At 38.8% G+C, this 15,246-nt stretch overlaps 1 protein-coding gene across 1 annotated transcript; it reads right to left on the bottom strand.

Annotated features, from left to right (window-relative positions):
• Positions 1-99: 99 nt before the first annotated feature.
• LOC311260086 (uncharacterized protein) lies at positions 100-15,194 on the bottom strand. Its single transcript, XM_084357598.1, has 16 exons — positions 12,784-15,194; positions 11,965-12,366; positions 11,356-11,673; positions 10,374-10,655; positions 9,989-10,273; positions 9,723-9,834; positions 9,182-9,251; positions 7,822-8,187; positions 5,708-5,864; positions 4,913-5,263; positions 4,416-4,736; positions 3,520-3,801; positions 3,147-3,425; positions 2,952-3,063; positions 2,144-2,213; positions 100-1,953 (listed from the first exon to the last, which is right to left on the bottom strand). The coding sequence occupies exons 1-16, from the start codon at positions 12,842-12,844 to the stop codon at positions 1,624-1,626; spliced, it is 3,798 nt and encodes a 1,265-aa protein (XP_084213724.1). The 5' UTR covers positions 12,845-15,194; the 3' UTR covers positions 100-1,623.
• Between the last annotated feature and the right edge of the window lie 52 nt (positions 15,195-15,246).

Raw genomic sequence — 15,246 nt, 5'->3', positions numbered from 1 at the left:
CACAGTTTCTCCGTAATGCTGATGGATTTATAGATTCAAGGTAGCAGCAAAGAAAGCACTGTGTTGATACTCAGCTACAGATTTAATGCATTAGTTTTCTCAAGTATATGTTTTATTAAAACACATTTTAAAAACAACAAAAACATTCACTCAAGTATTTAGATTTCCTCAACTGTAACCAGCTGTTACTGCAATACTCTTGTTGCCATTGTGAGGTTGCCAGGCAACCAGTTGGCTGCACAAAGTTACGCCACACCGTCCTAAAACCTCAAATTGAACTTTTTTTTCTTTTTTACTTTACACAGAGCATTTCCCCTGCTGTTCCCAGCCATTATGCTAAGCTCAGCTAAACTGTCTGCTGGCTTTAGCTCCATATTTAATGCATAAACATGTGAGTGGTGGAGGAAGGAAGCGATTAGTCTAAAATATTTAACTACTATTGCTTTAAAACTGTGTTTACATTGCGTGAAGTTATCATATACAAATAAAGACACAATAAAATTATATTAAAAACACCTTTCTACTTACTGGTTTCCTGATATATAGAGTAAAATAACACGTGCAATTGCAATATACAGCAGTTTATACAACATAATGCAGTATACACACATCCAGCGTTAACATAATTAAAATTTGTATGCATACCAAAAGCAATACTGTAGACGGAAATTTAAGATAGTGTGAACATTTGCCCTTCAAGTGATTTCTGCAACAGACTGTCACCTTTTCTTTTAGTCTTTTGAGCATGAATGTTCACACAGGCCACAGGGGGTTAGGGCCCTGACACACCGGCCAATGTTGAGCCCGTGCGTAAGAGAAATCCCTTTTATTTCCTGCTCGGCAGCGAAGCATATCACTGCACCAGAAGAAAAATGGAAAAGAAAGGGAAAGCCCCTTGAGCATGTCGCTTAACCAATCACTCATTTAGTGCGGTGGCTCTATTTTTTTTACCTTCGCCTCTTCACCAGTGTCATTTCTAACTTCTTATCAGACATAATCTCAACTAGAGGTTGCTATTTTAGTGAGCGAGGTGTCAAAAAAACCACTGCTTTATCATAACAACGATTTGTGTTTATGTAGTACTGAGTCATCCGTTTCCCTTTTGGAATTAATGAATGAATGAATACATACTGAGTCCACCTGGTGGAATGGGAAGGTATTTCTTCTTAGCGTTTGGCCGTCATGTAATCTCGTGTAATGTCAAACTGTAACGCGGTATGTTCAAGTGCACCTTTTTGGCCGAGACAGTCAGCTCTCGCTGCCACTAGTTCTTTGCTGTGTGTTTGGTGTGTCCGGGCCCTTACAACTATGCACATTATGTATGATTTGTACATGTAATATGTATTTGTATATTATCTGATGTGGTATACTAAAACCGCCTTTTATAAACAACTGTACAGTGCTCAGCGCTGCTACGGAGCTGATTCACAAAATAACAAATAAAAAATCTACATTATGATATTTAAACATAGTCTCAATCATTTGAGGCTTACCAGAGGCTCAGCTTGGCTTTTGAAAAGTCCCTGCAGAAACTGTACATGGGACAGTAACACATGACAGCAAGACGCCACGCCATCACAACAAATCACAGAAGCTACTTCATCCTCTAATAACTAAGAAACATTATCCTTCAATCTCATCCATTAACTCCTTCACTGTAGAATAAACTGCCACATCCTCACTTTCCTCCTCATCTTGAACACCATGTGTTGCCTCCTCATCCATCTCCTCTTCCACTTGGCCCTCTCCATCTTTTCTCTCCTTTCCTTTTTCTTTTTTAATTTCAGCGTACTCGGTCTCTGCCTTCCCTTGTGTCGCCCCTGCCTCTGCTGGAGTCTGCCTCTTAATCAGGGAGAAATCGAGGTTGGAGTACTCCACTGCCCCAGCTTCTCCTGCTTCAGCTGTCTCTTGGTCGAGGGCCTGATCCACTTCCACTGCTGGACCAGCATTAATCTGTCAGATACAACACAGAAAATTACAAGAGTCATTCATCCGCTGCTGCAAGACCAACAACTGGAAATGATAATTTGATGCCTGTGTAATGTCAAATGTCTAATTTCAGCATGAAGAAGTGGCTTTGCTACCACTAAGTGTTACAAAAGTCTTTAATGGATAGTATCTCCGGCTGTATAAATATAAATACCAGCTGATCCTCGAGAATTGTCATCATCTCCAGAGTGTCAGCCTGATTTCTGTAGGTCCTCCGTTTGTTTCTGAGGAGAAATGTTTATAAACAGCGACACATGTTAACAAACATATGTCAAGCAAAGATTATTAAAGGAAAAGTTCACCCAAACACTTACATTCAGTCATCATCTGCTCAGACCCCATGCCAGTGAATGGACCGCAGTGCAGCATTCTCAACTGAACAACTGAAGTGGATGGGGACTTAAATAACATAACATAAAATGGCTCCATCCAGCTCTTCCGGTGTAATCCATGTCTCCAGAAGCCTTCAGATACCAAGTTGAAATCTTTTCCAATCTTTTTGGGGATCTTGGGGCTTACAGAGACGTGGCTTATTCCAGACAAGCTGCATTGGGTTTTTTTGTTTGTTTTTTTTGACCTTTAAAAACAAGTCCCCATCTACTTCAGTTGTTTAGGAGAATGCTGCATCACTGTTTTAGTGTGATGCAAGAAAAGTGAAGAGTTATGAAACTTCACCCTTTCCTTCAGCATGGGAGTGAGTACAGTAGATAATGACTGACTTTTTTAAATTTTGGGCCACGGTTCCTTTAATCTCACTTGAAAGGATCATTCTAGAAGTTAAGCATATTTTGGCCCACCTTTTCCAATAAACATTTTCCATCACTGCTAACCATTTTACAAAGCATGCTATACAACTTCTGATATGTTTTCATGAACTACAGTTAAAATAAACTGAGCCTGTAATTCAGATAAACAAGAAAAAGTAAATATAACATGACATAAATAGTAAATTCATAGTGTACCTGTGACATTTTCTCACCAAACAGCAAATGATTGCAGAAACAAGAGCGCCGATCAAAAACGCAATGATATGTTCCAGACTTGTCACAATTCTGAGCAATACCCTGATTTGACCTGAAATCAAGAGAAACAAACACAAAAAGCACTATAGAGGTTTATAATTTAGAGGAAAGAACATTCAAATGGTGAGCGATTACCTTCTTTTTCTACTTCGTTTATGATGAGTTTCCCTTTTACTTCTCCATTTTCACTCCAGCTAACACACTCAACACCAGTGTTACTTTGTTCTTTTACAGTCAGGATGATGGTGCTGTTGACTGTGTCATTTGAGACGGTGGTAATGACAGTGAACTCAGTGTGGTTCTGCAACAGCGGCCATGTGATGGTGGGTAAAGGAAACCCCTGACTGATACACACACAGGCCAGAATCTCTGACTGAGTTATGCATCCAGAGCTGTTTAGGATCTTTTGATACACTGCAAAAAAACAGAATCAGAGCATCAAATGAAGTGTACAGCAAGTTGATTACAACATAGGTAGGATATGACAATAAGTTTCCTTTCTACTTACGAGTCACATTTACATTGGCATGCACAGTCAAAGTCGTGTCCAGGTGTTTTGCCGTGCAGGTGTACTGTCCGGTATGTTCTGTTGTCACATTAGGGAACACAAGTGTGGCTGTTCCAGTGTTGTTCTGCAGGTCAGTTTCAGCTCCACTGGGCAGGTTTTGCTTGGATGGGACTTGAGTCCACATGACAGAAGCGAGAGGGAAACTTTCAGCACTGCAGGTCAAGTTCAGAGTATCACCCTGCTTTACTGTTGTCCTTCCAGCGATTACAGGTTTCTTGACGTCTTTGAGACAAAAGATTTGGATTTATTAGATAATGCCATTTGTAATCATTCTTAACACGAAGCTTCAATCGGAGGCTTAAATCCTCCAAAAGCAAACAGACTACACTGCCGTCACATGACTTGAACGTCACCAAGCGTTTTACTACACAATTACTATACAAGCCTTCCATAAATGACAATTTACTTTGTAACTAAAGACGGCCTGTAAAGACGGACTAGTGAGTAAATGAGTGTGTTCGGTGTGATGACGTTTAATGACCCTGACAACTCCTCTAGTCTCATTTAGCCACTTGTTAGCAACTGATATTTTTAAGACACATACGTGCTTTAAAATTCAGCTGTCGGGACTTTTAATGATGTATTTTATGTCGTAGAACAAAACGTGTAAATATCTTTAGCCTGCGGTGAACACAAACCTTGACGAGGGAACCAGAAGTGCAACAATGCTGACTGATTTCTGGGTTTTAAGACTCATTACTACATCACTCTATTAAAAAGTTTTCATTTTTCAACCACTTGACGCTGATAAAACTTTCTAAATACAGTATACTTACACAATTGTTATGTTAATATTTTCTGTTGTGAGAGAATGCAATATAGGGAGTGCTACTCACAGGTCACATTCAGAGTCACTGTCTCCTCCGTCGTCATGTTACCAGTGAAGCTGACCTTACAGGTAACACTGGTGCCGTGGTGTTCAGCTGAAGCATTAAAGGTCAAAGTTGAGCTGTGTCTCTGTGTGATAGCAGTCACATTCTCAGTCTTGAAAGCAGTGATGTTTCCTGTGATGCGAGAACCCTTCTCTCCTCGTCCTCTCCACGTCCAGGTGATTGTAGGATAAGATCCAGAGCAGAGACCAGGAGCAGTACAGGTCAGTGTTGTCTGTTGTCCATCTGTCAGAGGAGGACTCATCACTGTGGGCTTCGTGATCAGATCTATAGAGGGAGCAAATGTAGAGTAGAAAAAAATCAAAGACAAATATAGAAATCTACTCTGTTAAATATTTCAAAGGGGCAATAAGTAGGAGGTTTAATGGGAGCGTTCCTACTGATTGCCCCCAGAGTTTACAACCTTTTCATAGATCTATTAATAAACATACAGCATTTTATACCTTGTACAGTGATAGTTGCTCTGTGAAATGTGAACCCTTGCGTTGTTTCATTCAGGACGCTGAGCTGATATAATCCAGAGTCTGATCTAGTGAGGTCATTGATGATGATGCTGCAATTGTTCTGACTCAGATCAGGCTCCAACAGCGACACTCGTCCTCCAGACCCAGGCTGAGCATTCGAGTTGGTGTCGTTCAAGCTGAGTTTTATGTCAGAATCAGTACAGTTCTGTTCACATTGGTACCAAGCTGCACTTTCCAAATTGAAGCCAGAATCAGTCGTAACATCACAGGGTATCACAACACAGAGTCCAGCCTCTGCTGATATTTCTGGGGTGGCTCCTGGAGATGTGACTGTTGATACAAACAGGGAAAAAGAGGAAATTAGGCACAGAAAATGATACAACAGAATACCTTTTTATTGTATGAAGAGAGACTATTTTGACAGGCAAATGCTATTTGGCGCAGCATGTGAACAGTTTATCTGTCTCTGATGCACGAGGCTGATGTATTTTAGCCAGTCATGTTGTTAAGTTCCTCTCTGCTTATAACGGTAAACAGAAAATTAAGCATGTAAAATCATTACGTTTCAGGTTTTTACATATTTTTCCGGATTTATCTCTGGTACATAAATCATCGTTTCATTTTAAGTTCATTATTAATGCTAACCAGTAACAGGTTGTGGGTCATGAGAGCTTTAACAACAGAATAACTGCAATTTTGGAGCGTGAAAGGAAACATTGATCATCAGTACAAAAAAGTCTCGTACCAAAATTGCAATAAAGCTTTACACTATACCTGTGTTAGCATGGCTGCTTCTCACAGTGAAGAGCAGAGTCATCCAGATAAGAGGAAACATCCTGATCCGATGATTGAGACGGTCTCTCCCTGCATAGGATGAAATCTTGTCTCTCAGAAATGGGCAATAAGCTTTCACAAACGTTGGTTGTTCAAACTGGACCGGAAACAGCTCCACAGCTGACAGCACAGACGTTTATACAGGAAGTTGCTGTTCACGTAGCCTGTACCCCTGTGAATAAATTTGACTACCACTTTCCCCAGGGGTGACATGTTGGGCATCTGATGACAGCTCAGCAACTGCTCGGCATGATAAATGTCTGTGCCATATCCAGGGCCCATTGCCCATGCCTGGCCAAAGACCTTTCCCTACTACAGCTGGCCGTACTGCACAAGCAAAGCCAATAATTTGACACAACACTGTCTTAGGTTAGTTGGAGCAGAATCATTCACTGCAATAGATTTCACTTAAAGAAATAAGATAAATGTTGTATTTTACCTGTTTGTTCTCCCGCTCTCTGTCCTCCACAGGGTTCTCTCTTGTGTGACTGCACCTTAAACCGACTCCACCTCATCTCTTATGCACCTCTTCCTTCTTTGTGCAAAAACAATAAAGGCAGACTCAGTATTGTTGCTCCTACTGTCCAACTGCATCCATGTGATGCAGTCGTGTCACAGTATTCATCTGATAATCTTAAACAGTAATGAAGAAAAAGGAAGAGAAATTGTGGCTTGTTATTTGTATCATGTTCATGACTGTGAAGTGATACAAAACATTTAGAAAAGGGAAGTTTATGGCAGTTGCACAAAATATTCTGGTCATCTTGAGAAACCAAACAACCATCCAATGGTATATTTTCTTTGTGCAGGCATTTATATGACTCAGTAAGCTTGAAATGTTCTTCCTGGTCCAATACTTCCTTTTAAGTATAATACACAATACATACGGTGCAAAGTATGATGTGCACGGCAGTGAATGATCTGTATTGATGCAGTGCCAGTTGAATAATGGTCAAAGAATATTCATGTGTGGAAAAACTGCCTTTGTCACAGACTAATGTATCATATACCTGCAGAATTTTGACATGCCTTCCGTTTCTCCATTTTAGCTTCAGTCTCTTGAAAGCACTTCTCTATTTTTATGTTGTGAAATATCTGTACGCACTTTCGTCATCAGTCAAGAGTAGTCAAAGACACATTTCCTTATATAGCACCTCTGTACAGTATTTTTCAGTGTCACTGACAACTTCCTGTTGCACTATTAGACAATATCTTCAGCTAATGGCACGCAGTCTCCTGACCAGGAGAGGATGTTTTTCTAAATTTGAGGGAAAATAACATTTTTTCTTTTTTAATATTCAATTATTCTTTCACATCGATGGTCGTGTGAATTCATGCAAATGTAAGTTTCCTCACAATAGTGGTGTGTACAGTGACTCTCTGAAATGAAAAAGAAAGAATAAACACTCTGGACAATTCTTCAGAGCACAGGGTTAGCATTTATTTGTGTGCAAAGCAAGGTACCAGCTAGAAGTACATACCAAATTTTGAAAATATTTACAGAAATTGACTGCATTTATATGGCATATATATATTTATCTTAAGCGCTTTGTCTCTCATTCACCCATTCAGACTCATTGACGGCACTGATGACAGTGCAAGGCACTGACCTAACCGTCAGGAGCTATTTCAGGTTCATTGTGCTGCTGTGGCTCAACCGCCAAACCTTTCAACTACTGATAACCCCGATCTACTCTACAGTACCTTGTGAGTCAGCAACACACAGTGGCTTCACTTAAAAATCTAAAACAAAACTACACTTAATTAACTTTGTACTTTACACATCAGATCTCAATGCATTTATCAAATAATGTATTGTCTAAAAGTAATGAACAAATCAACTGCTACAGTAAATAAATCTGTTAATTCTACATGACATTGTTTAAATAAATCATTTTAGACACCAAAGCTTATTTGATGTAATGCTAACTGTTTCACTGTGTGAATGTTATGTCACATCTGTCTATGTTAAACTGCCTGTCATGTTTCGTCTTCATCAATAAAACAAAAGAAAGACATTGACTCCACCAGTTACATCGTCCTTAAATATTAGCCATGATTTCATCTACAGTGGAGTACACCGCTGTGTCCACTCCTTCCTCCTCTTTTTGCTCCTCATCTCCCCCCATCATCCCCTCCTCCTCTTTGTTGCCCACCAACATTTCACCATCCTCTCCAGCATCATCTCGTCTCTCCTCTGTTTCTTCCTTCTTAATTTCAGCATACTCTGTCTCTGTGGTCTCCTGTGTGTCCTCAGTGAGACTCTTCTTTTTACATGCGGAGAAGTCGATGGCCGAGTATTCCACCTCTTTTGGTTGAGCGTCACAGTCAGGGAGTGATTGCCCAGCAGCCTCGGCTCCACCTTCAGCTGCTTCCTGGTTGTGGGTCCCGTCATTTTCCACTGATTGACCACCATTCATCTGTCATGTACAATGAAGAAATGATATGTCATTTGCCAGCTGATACAAACCAGACACCTGTACAGTTTGTAAACTAAGCATGAAATCTCTCCGTCAGTGGCATTTAACATTTTACACACTGACTAAACAAAAAAAGGGGCTCTGGAAACTCTGCAGTATTTGTCGCTTACTCATTTATTCCATACATTCACTACCAACAAATTTCCAAGTCATTCCATTAATATGTTTTTTTATGCTAAGGTTTGAAAATCAGCTTGAAAAGACTTGAAGCTTGAAATATTGTTGGTAGTGCATCAAAATGATCATGTTGCACTTCATTTAGGTGACTAAAGCTGTAGTTTTAAATTGATTCTAAGATTCTACTACTTGTTTGTAAAGTGTTGAATGGTCCGACTTCTGCCTATATTGATGATCTGCAAACTCCCTTTGAGCCTGATGGCTGCTTGCGATCAACTCACAGCGCCCAGCTAATGGTTCTGAAATCTCGACATGACACAGGCCCTGCCCACACATACATGGCAATTTCATTAAATGCAGCTTAATGGCTTTTTCGGTCACTGAAATCAGTCTTTTTGGAAAACTCCTGATATTAAGAAGCCTAGTTTTAGTGTTTATGTTTGAACTTGATTAGTCAAGGAGACATAAAAGCAGATAGAAATGGTGCCAGACTGCCAAGCTTGTCTGGATCGCCAGTCAGCCTTCATTTTCCTGTGGAGATTTTGTGCCCTGTTGCAGATACAATTACACAGGAAATCAATCTTAAAGCCGATGGTGTCATTATTCTAAAGCCATCACATTGTGCAGTCGACATTTACTTCATAATATTTTAAAGCAAAAACCTTGTCTATTGCTAGTTTAAGGTTGTTCTGTCATCACACAGTCCAGTCTCCCCAGATCAGTCTATATATAGTAAGAGAACTGACGCTGCTAAAGTTAGCAAAGATGAAATTAACATTTAAACAAATAAAATAATCAGCTGTGTTAGTATAAATACCAGTGGGATCACTTGAGCAGTCACCATCTCCAGGGTCTCATCCATATTTTCAGGGCTCTTCTGTTTTTTTCTGGGGAAGAAGCATAATTAAACAGAAAACATATTTTAATGAAGAACAACAATTAACGAAAATGGATTACTGAATTGAAGTCACTTTCAAAATTTGGTTTAAATGAACCGCTCCTGTGATTTCTTATGTTTCAGCCCATAATGAATTAAGTTATTAAAACCTTTATTCAATTACGAATTCATGGCTACCTTTGTTTTCTAAAAGTGTTCTTCCTATATATCAGACGACAACTGTTTTCTATTTGTTATTTCAATATAGGACACGTCATGTAAGTGGCACAGTGGCTCAGCAGTGTCGCGTCACAGCAACAATGTTCTGGGTTTAAAATCCAAAAAATTTGATATACCTTGTAAAATAGCCAGCATTATTGTAAAATGTATTGAGTATGCTCAAACACTGGTGTGATCCTTTATGACACATATTACCTGAAATGCATGGATGTCAAAAACAAGGATACATTTAAAAGGATACCTGCAACATATTCTGGCCAAACAGCAGATGGTTGCTGAAAGAAGAATCCCAATCACAAACGAAACGATGACTTGTGGCTGTTGAACAATTATCAACAATTCCTCGAACAGATCTGGAATGGAGAGGAAAAAATTGGTCAAAACCATTAGAAGTTGTGATCACTGCTGCTTCTTGCTATGACATAAAAACATTTTTAAAGATCGTGTATTGAAAATGTTATAAAGCATTGTTCTAAAGTAAATTAAGTGTAGTCATCAAACACTTACCCTGTAGTTTGGACTCCTTATTGTTGACAGTGAGGTTCTTTTTTGCTTCCTGGCCATTGCTGCTGACACACTCAACAGTGGTGATGTTGTGATGTTTTAAAGATACAGTAACCCTGACTGTGTGGCTTGATACATTGGTAGAGACAGAGTAATTAGTGTATTCACCGTGATTGTCCAACATTGGGAATTTGATGGTGGGTGGAGGAAACCCCTCACTGATACACACACAGGTCAGGACCTCTGACTTAACCTCACATGAAGAGCTATCTAAGATCCTTGGAAAAACTGTGGGGACACAAAATGAATCTCAACATCACATCAAAAATGCAGTAAGCTGATATGAATACAGATTTTTTTTCAAAGGAGATTAGTTCAGTCTACTTACATGTCACAGTTACTTCAGCATGTTTAGCCAGAGTAGGGATCTGGTGTTCTGCAGTACAGATGTACCGTCCAGAATATTCTGCCGTCACATTAAGGATGACAAGAGTGGCTGTTCCAGTCTCGTTCTGCAGGTTGATCATGGTTTCATTTTGCAGGTTTTTGTTGGAACCAAGTTTAGTCCATGTGATGACAGATGGATGGTAACTATCAACGCTGCAGGTCAGATATAGAGCATCACCCTCTTTAACATCTGTCGTTCCATTGACTACAGGTCCACTTAAAGCTTTAAAACACAAAATTTTAGACAAATTATTAGAATTTTGTCTTACAAAACCATTTATTATTCTAAACACCTAAAAGCCTTATAAAATATCTCAACAGGTATGAGATTTTTTTATGAAAAGATTATGTTGGTTAGACCGCAATATGTAAGGAAAAAAATCTATCAATAACAAACAAAACACACTGAATTGAACTTGAGGAGGCGCACAGTAATGATGAACTATACATTTCTTTTTAAGTACATTTCAGAACATCCCCCTTCTTCACAACTGAAACTGCACTGCTTTTCTGTTCCTTAACATCAGAGAGTGTATTCCACAAGAGAAATGTGAATTCATCAGGAAAGGAGATATGCAAGCATTTTAAAAAAGTTAGAGCTTTAGATACCATTCAGATTGGATACGAATGCAATCACACACTAAACCACCAACCTCTACAAACAGACAAGATATTCAACAAGTGGCATAACAACACTCAGTTTAAGGAAAGCTGTTCACTTTCTACAAATGTAAAAATCTCTGGACAAGGTGAGCCATTTCTGAACTATTAACAGACACAGCCCAAATGTTTCACCTCACTTTTCAAGTTATGAGACATTCACAGTTGAGTTTGAGGGTATCCACACTAAGCTAAGAGAGCATACTTTTCAACATTTTGCTAAACAAAAAATGAGAATAATGTACAGTATGAGCTATACTCACAGGTCACATTCAGAGTCACTGTCTCCTCTGTAGAAGCCTTTGTGAAGCTGACCTTACAGGTAACATTGGTGCCGTTGTGTTCAGCTGAAGCGTTAAAGGTCAAAGTTGAGCTGTGCCTCTGTGTGACAGCAGTCACATTCTCAGTCTTGAACTCAGTAATGTTTCCTGTGATGTGAGAACCCTTCTCTCTGCTTCCACTCCACGTCCAGGTGATTTCAGGTTTAGATCCAGAGCAGAGACCAGGAGCAGTGCAGGTCAGTGTGGTCTGCTGTCCCTCTGCGACAGGAAGACTCATCACCGTGGGCTTCTGGATCAGATCTAAATGGAGAAAGTCCATGAGTGGTATCAGGTGAGCAGCCTGAAGGTCATCATTTACTTAAACTTTGGATAAAATAAACAAAAAGTACTGTAAAACGTATCAATGGGCCAATAAGTAGGAGTTGTATCAGGAACTGCTGCAGTTCCTATTGTCTGCCCACAGAGGTTGACAAATCACAAATATTTACTTCATGCTTCATTAACACTATAAACACACCAAAAGTGTTAGTGCAGTTCAAAGGCACAACAATGAACATCTTCATTGTATATATTTGTTGTAGCGTTTCATACCTGTAACAGAGACGTTTGCTGTTCGACTTTGATTTACAAATCCATCTTGTCCCTTTTTCAGGACACCTTTAACTCTGGAATGATATGATCCAGAGTCTGACTCAGTGAGGTCATTGATGATGATGCTGCAGTTGCTCTGACTCATGTCAGACTGCAGCAGTGACACTCGTCCTTCAAACTGAGGCTGAACATTTTTGTTCTTGGTGGTGTGGACTATCACATCTGAATCACTACACTTTCCCTTAGGTTCACATTTGTACCAAACAATATGTTCAGTTGTAAAGCCAGAGCTAGTGAAGGAACACGGTATCACAACACAGAGTCCGGCCTCTGCTGTTATTTTTTCTTCATGAAGAGTGATACAGAATCCCTTTTGACAGGGTTTTCTTGCCACTGATGTACCTGTTAATGCAAACAATGAGAGAAACACAGCAACAGAGAATATTTAAATTTGACAATACACCATATTTGATAAATGATGAAAGGCTGTACTCCTGAGAGATGGTATGTATACTATTTGTTTTATATTACTACCAATGTCAACTGCAGCAAAAGACGACGCAACAGTATTATATAATTATAATAACTTCCTTATTTATCTAAAATATCCTTGGTAAAAAAAAAAAAGATAATTTCAATAGCTCTCCCAGAATTTTAAACACAAAGTTAAAGGTGATGTGAGAAATACCACAAATGAGCTGATAAATTCGAGGAAGCAGGTGAGGAAAACATTTTTAAGGACGTTTATCATGGCAAATTATTGCTTTGTATTCTGTTGATATTTTTACATCATTACAACACTGAAATAAAGATGCATACCTGTGACAACTGTGTTGCCTTTAACAGGGAAGAGCAGAGCCGCCCACATGAGAACAAACATCCTGATTCGGTGTTTGAGACGGTCGGTCTCTCCGCTGCACAGGACAAATATTTCCTTTCGGAGGCACAGACATTTTTTACATTAAAAGGTTTTAGTTTAGGGACCAGAAACACCTCCATTGTTGACAGCACAGATTGAAATACAGGATGTTCACCTTTTCTGTAGTCACATTATTCAATGTTGCTAACATGTTCATGTTCCCTGGAATGTTTTATTTTGAAGTGCTTCTCAATATCTGTTCCATAAAGCTGCTAAATAAAACTCATCTGTAGCAGTTCTAAGATAAATCGCACAGTCCCACAACCTCAAACTTTTCCCAGTTTACTGCACACCTTATTTCACGAGTAAATCCAGGAATTTTAAATAGTGCCTAATGACATTAATTAGGTAAAATGACTTCTACATTTAAATCAACAATGAAGTTAAGACATTTTAAAAAAGTAGATGAATGTTGTTTTACCTCTTTTTGTCTCGTTCACGTCTCTGCTCTCTTCTCACCTCAGTGATCTCTGACGAGTGTCTCTGCTCTGAACTGACTCTTCCTCTCTTCTTTTTTTGTACTTCTTCTTTGTACCTCTTTGCACTATGACAAGCTATGTTTACCTGCAAACTGCTGGCCCTCCTTAAACTGCCAAACTTGGAGCTAAAGTCATAAGCCAATATCGTATGTATATACAATAAATCAAGTTGAGAACGTGCAACTTTAACACTGAATAATAAAATAAAACAAGTCTTGATTTTTTTTTTTAGATCATCTTCATGACTGCGAAACAGAAACTTTGAGAAAGGGGAAGTACCGTATGTGTCTTAAAAAGAAAAAATGTCATCTCAAGAAACCAACTATTCTATCTACTAACTATACTTGACTTTGTCAAGCATAACACATCATGTGCATATTGAGTAGTGCATGAATGTGAACAGTCTGTATCATTTGTTCATATAATCATTGCCAGATACTTAATAACAGTCAGAGATAGGTATTAGTTGAAGGATCAGTTTATTCATGTATGCAAAAGACAACTCCTGACACTGATTAAGTGCATTTTATAACTGCAGATTAAAAAAATAAAGTCTTTGTTTTAATACTAGTTCTTAATTTTGGCTACATGCAGTCTGATAACATGAACACTATTTAATACAGAATGTTTTGTTATAGTTTTGCAGTTAATTGTCATATATTTAAGTTGTATTCTCAGAAACGTCCCTGTGTTGATTATTCTGTGAAACATTGTCTCAAAGCTTATACTGTACTATTTCTAACAACTTCCTGTTCACACTTTATTGCGCTAGATTAGAACTATTTGTATCTACAAACCAGCAACGGCGACGTCCTTACAAGTAATTATATGTCTGCATATCGGACAGTCACTACAGAACCTGCAAACGTTGCAGAATGTACCTGAAGAAAGAAAGGCTTTGTTGTAACTGACGAACACAAACAAGTGTGTTTCCTGTTACAATGAGCGTAAATGAGCACTTAGTCAGTTCAATTCCTGCTGCACATTAAAAAGGGAAGTAATCTATGACTTGTTAAACAAGATCTTTAACAGGCCCTTTAGAGACAAATCTGGCCAAATGTTTTATCAGTTTAAAAAAAACTTAATTCTTAGAAATTTATATGAAAATGCTAATTCACACCAGTTTAATGTTCATCAAAACTGGTTGCTTCAATTGTTCTTCTTTTACATACTGGCCCTGAAGACATCCCATTCTGATGCAATGTCACTGAGATAGGGCACAAACTTTACAATCCTCATGTAGTGATAATAACTACCTGAAGTTGAGCTGAAGCTAATATGAAGCTTCAGCTTTCTGAGATCCTCTTGGTATCTACTAAAAATATTGTGTTTTAGTGTGAATTTTGTTCTTTGTGTTACTGCCCCACCACTGCGAGAAAACACTGTCCATGGAAACACAAGGAGAGAATTTCATACTACACAAACTGTAACTTTGGAAGATATCCACTTGACTTGTCTGAGTTCTGCTAAAGCCTCTTATTAGCTTTGGCCGATCTTTAGAAAGCAGTTTGGGCTGTAAATTTTGTCCCCCCATCTCTCATCCAATTTACTTTAAGAAGGGATCTAACTCTTTCAGTGTACAAAAGGCCATGTGATAACTGTACTGAGAAACACTTGACACACTAAATGAAAAAGGAACAAGACTATGAGCAGCCACACACACTAGCGGCTCTGTGAAACTGCTGCTGTGCTTTGAGCAAAGTGTTAATGTCAGCATGGTCACAGGCTCACAATGACACTAACATGCTGATTTTTACTACGTGCAATGTTTACTATGTTCACCATATTAGTTTAAACAAATAGTGACGCTGAAGCTGATGGGAATATAATTAATTTAGCAGGTTTTTAATTGGTCTTTGATCATAAACATTGGTGCTCACCATT

The sequence above is a fragment of the Pagrus pagrus genome (genome assembly GCF_965226575.1).
Source record: "Pagrus pagrus genome assembly, chromosome: 7".
NCBI classification, from domain to species: domain Eukaryota; kingdom Metazoa; phylum Chordata; class Actinopteri; order Spariformes; family Sparidae; genus Pagrus; species Pagrus pagrus.
This window is presented reverse-complemented; position numbering and strand designations above follow the sequence as displayed.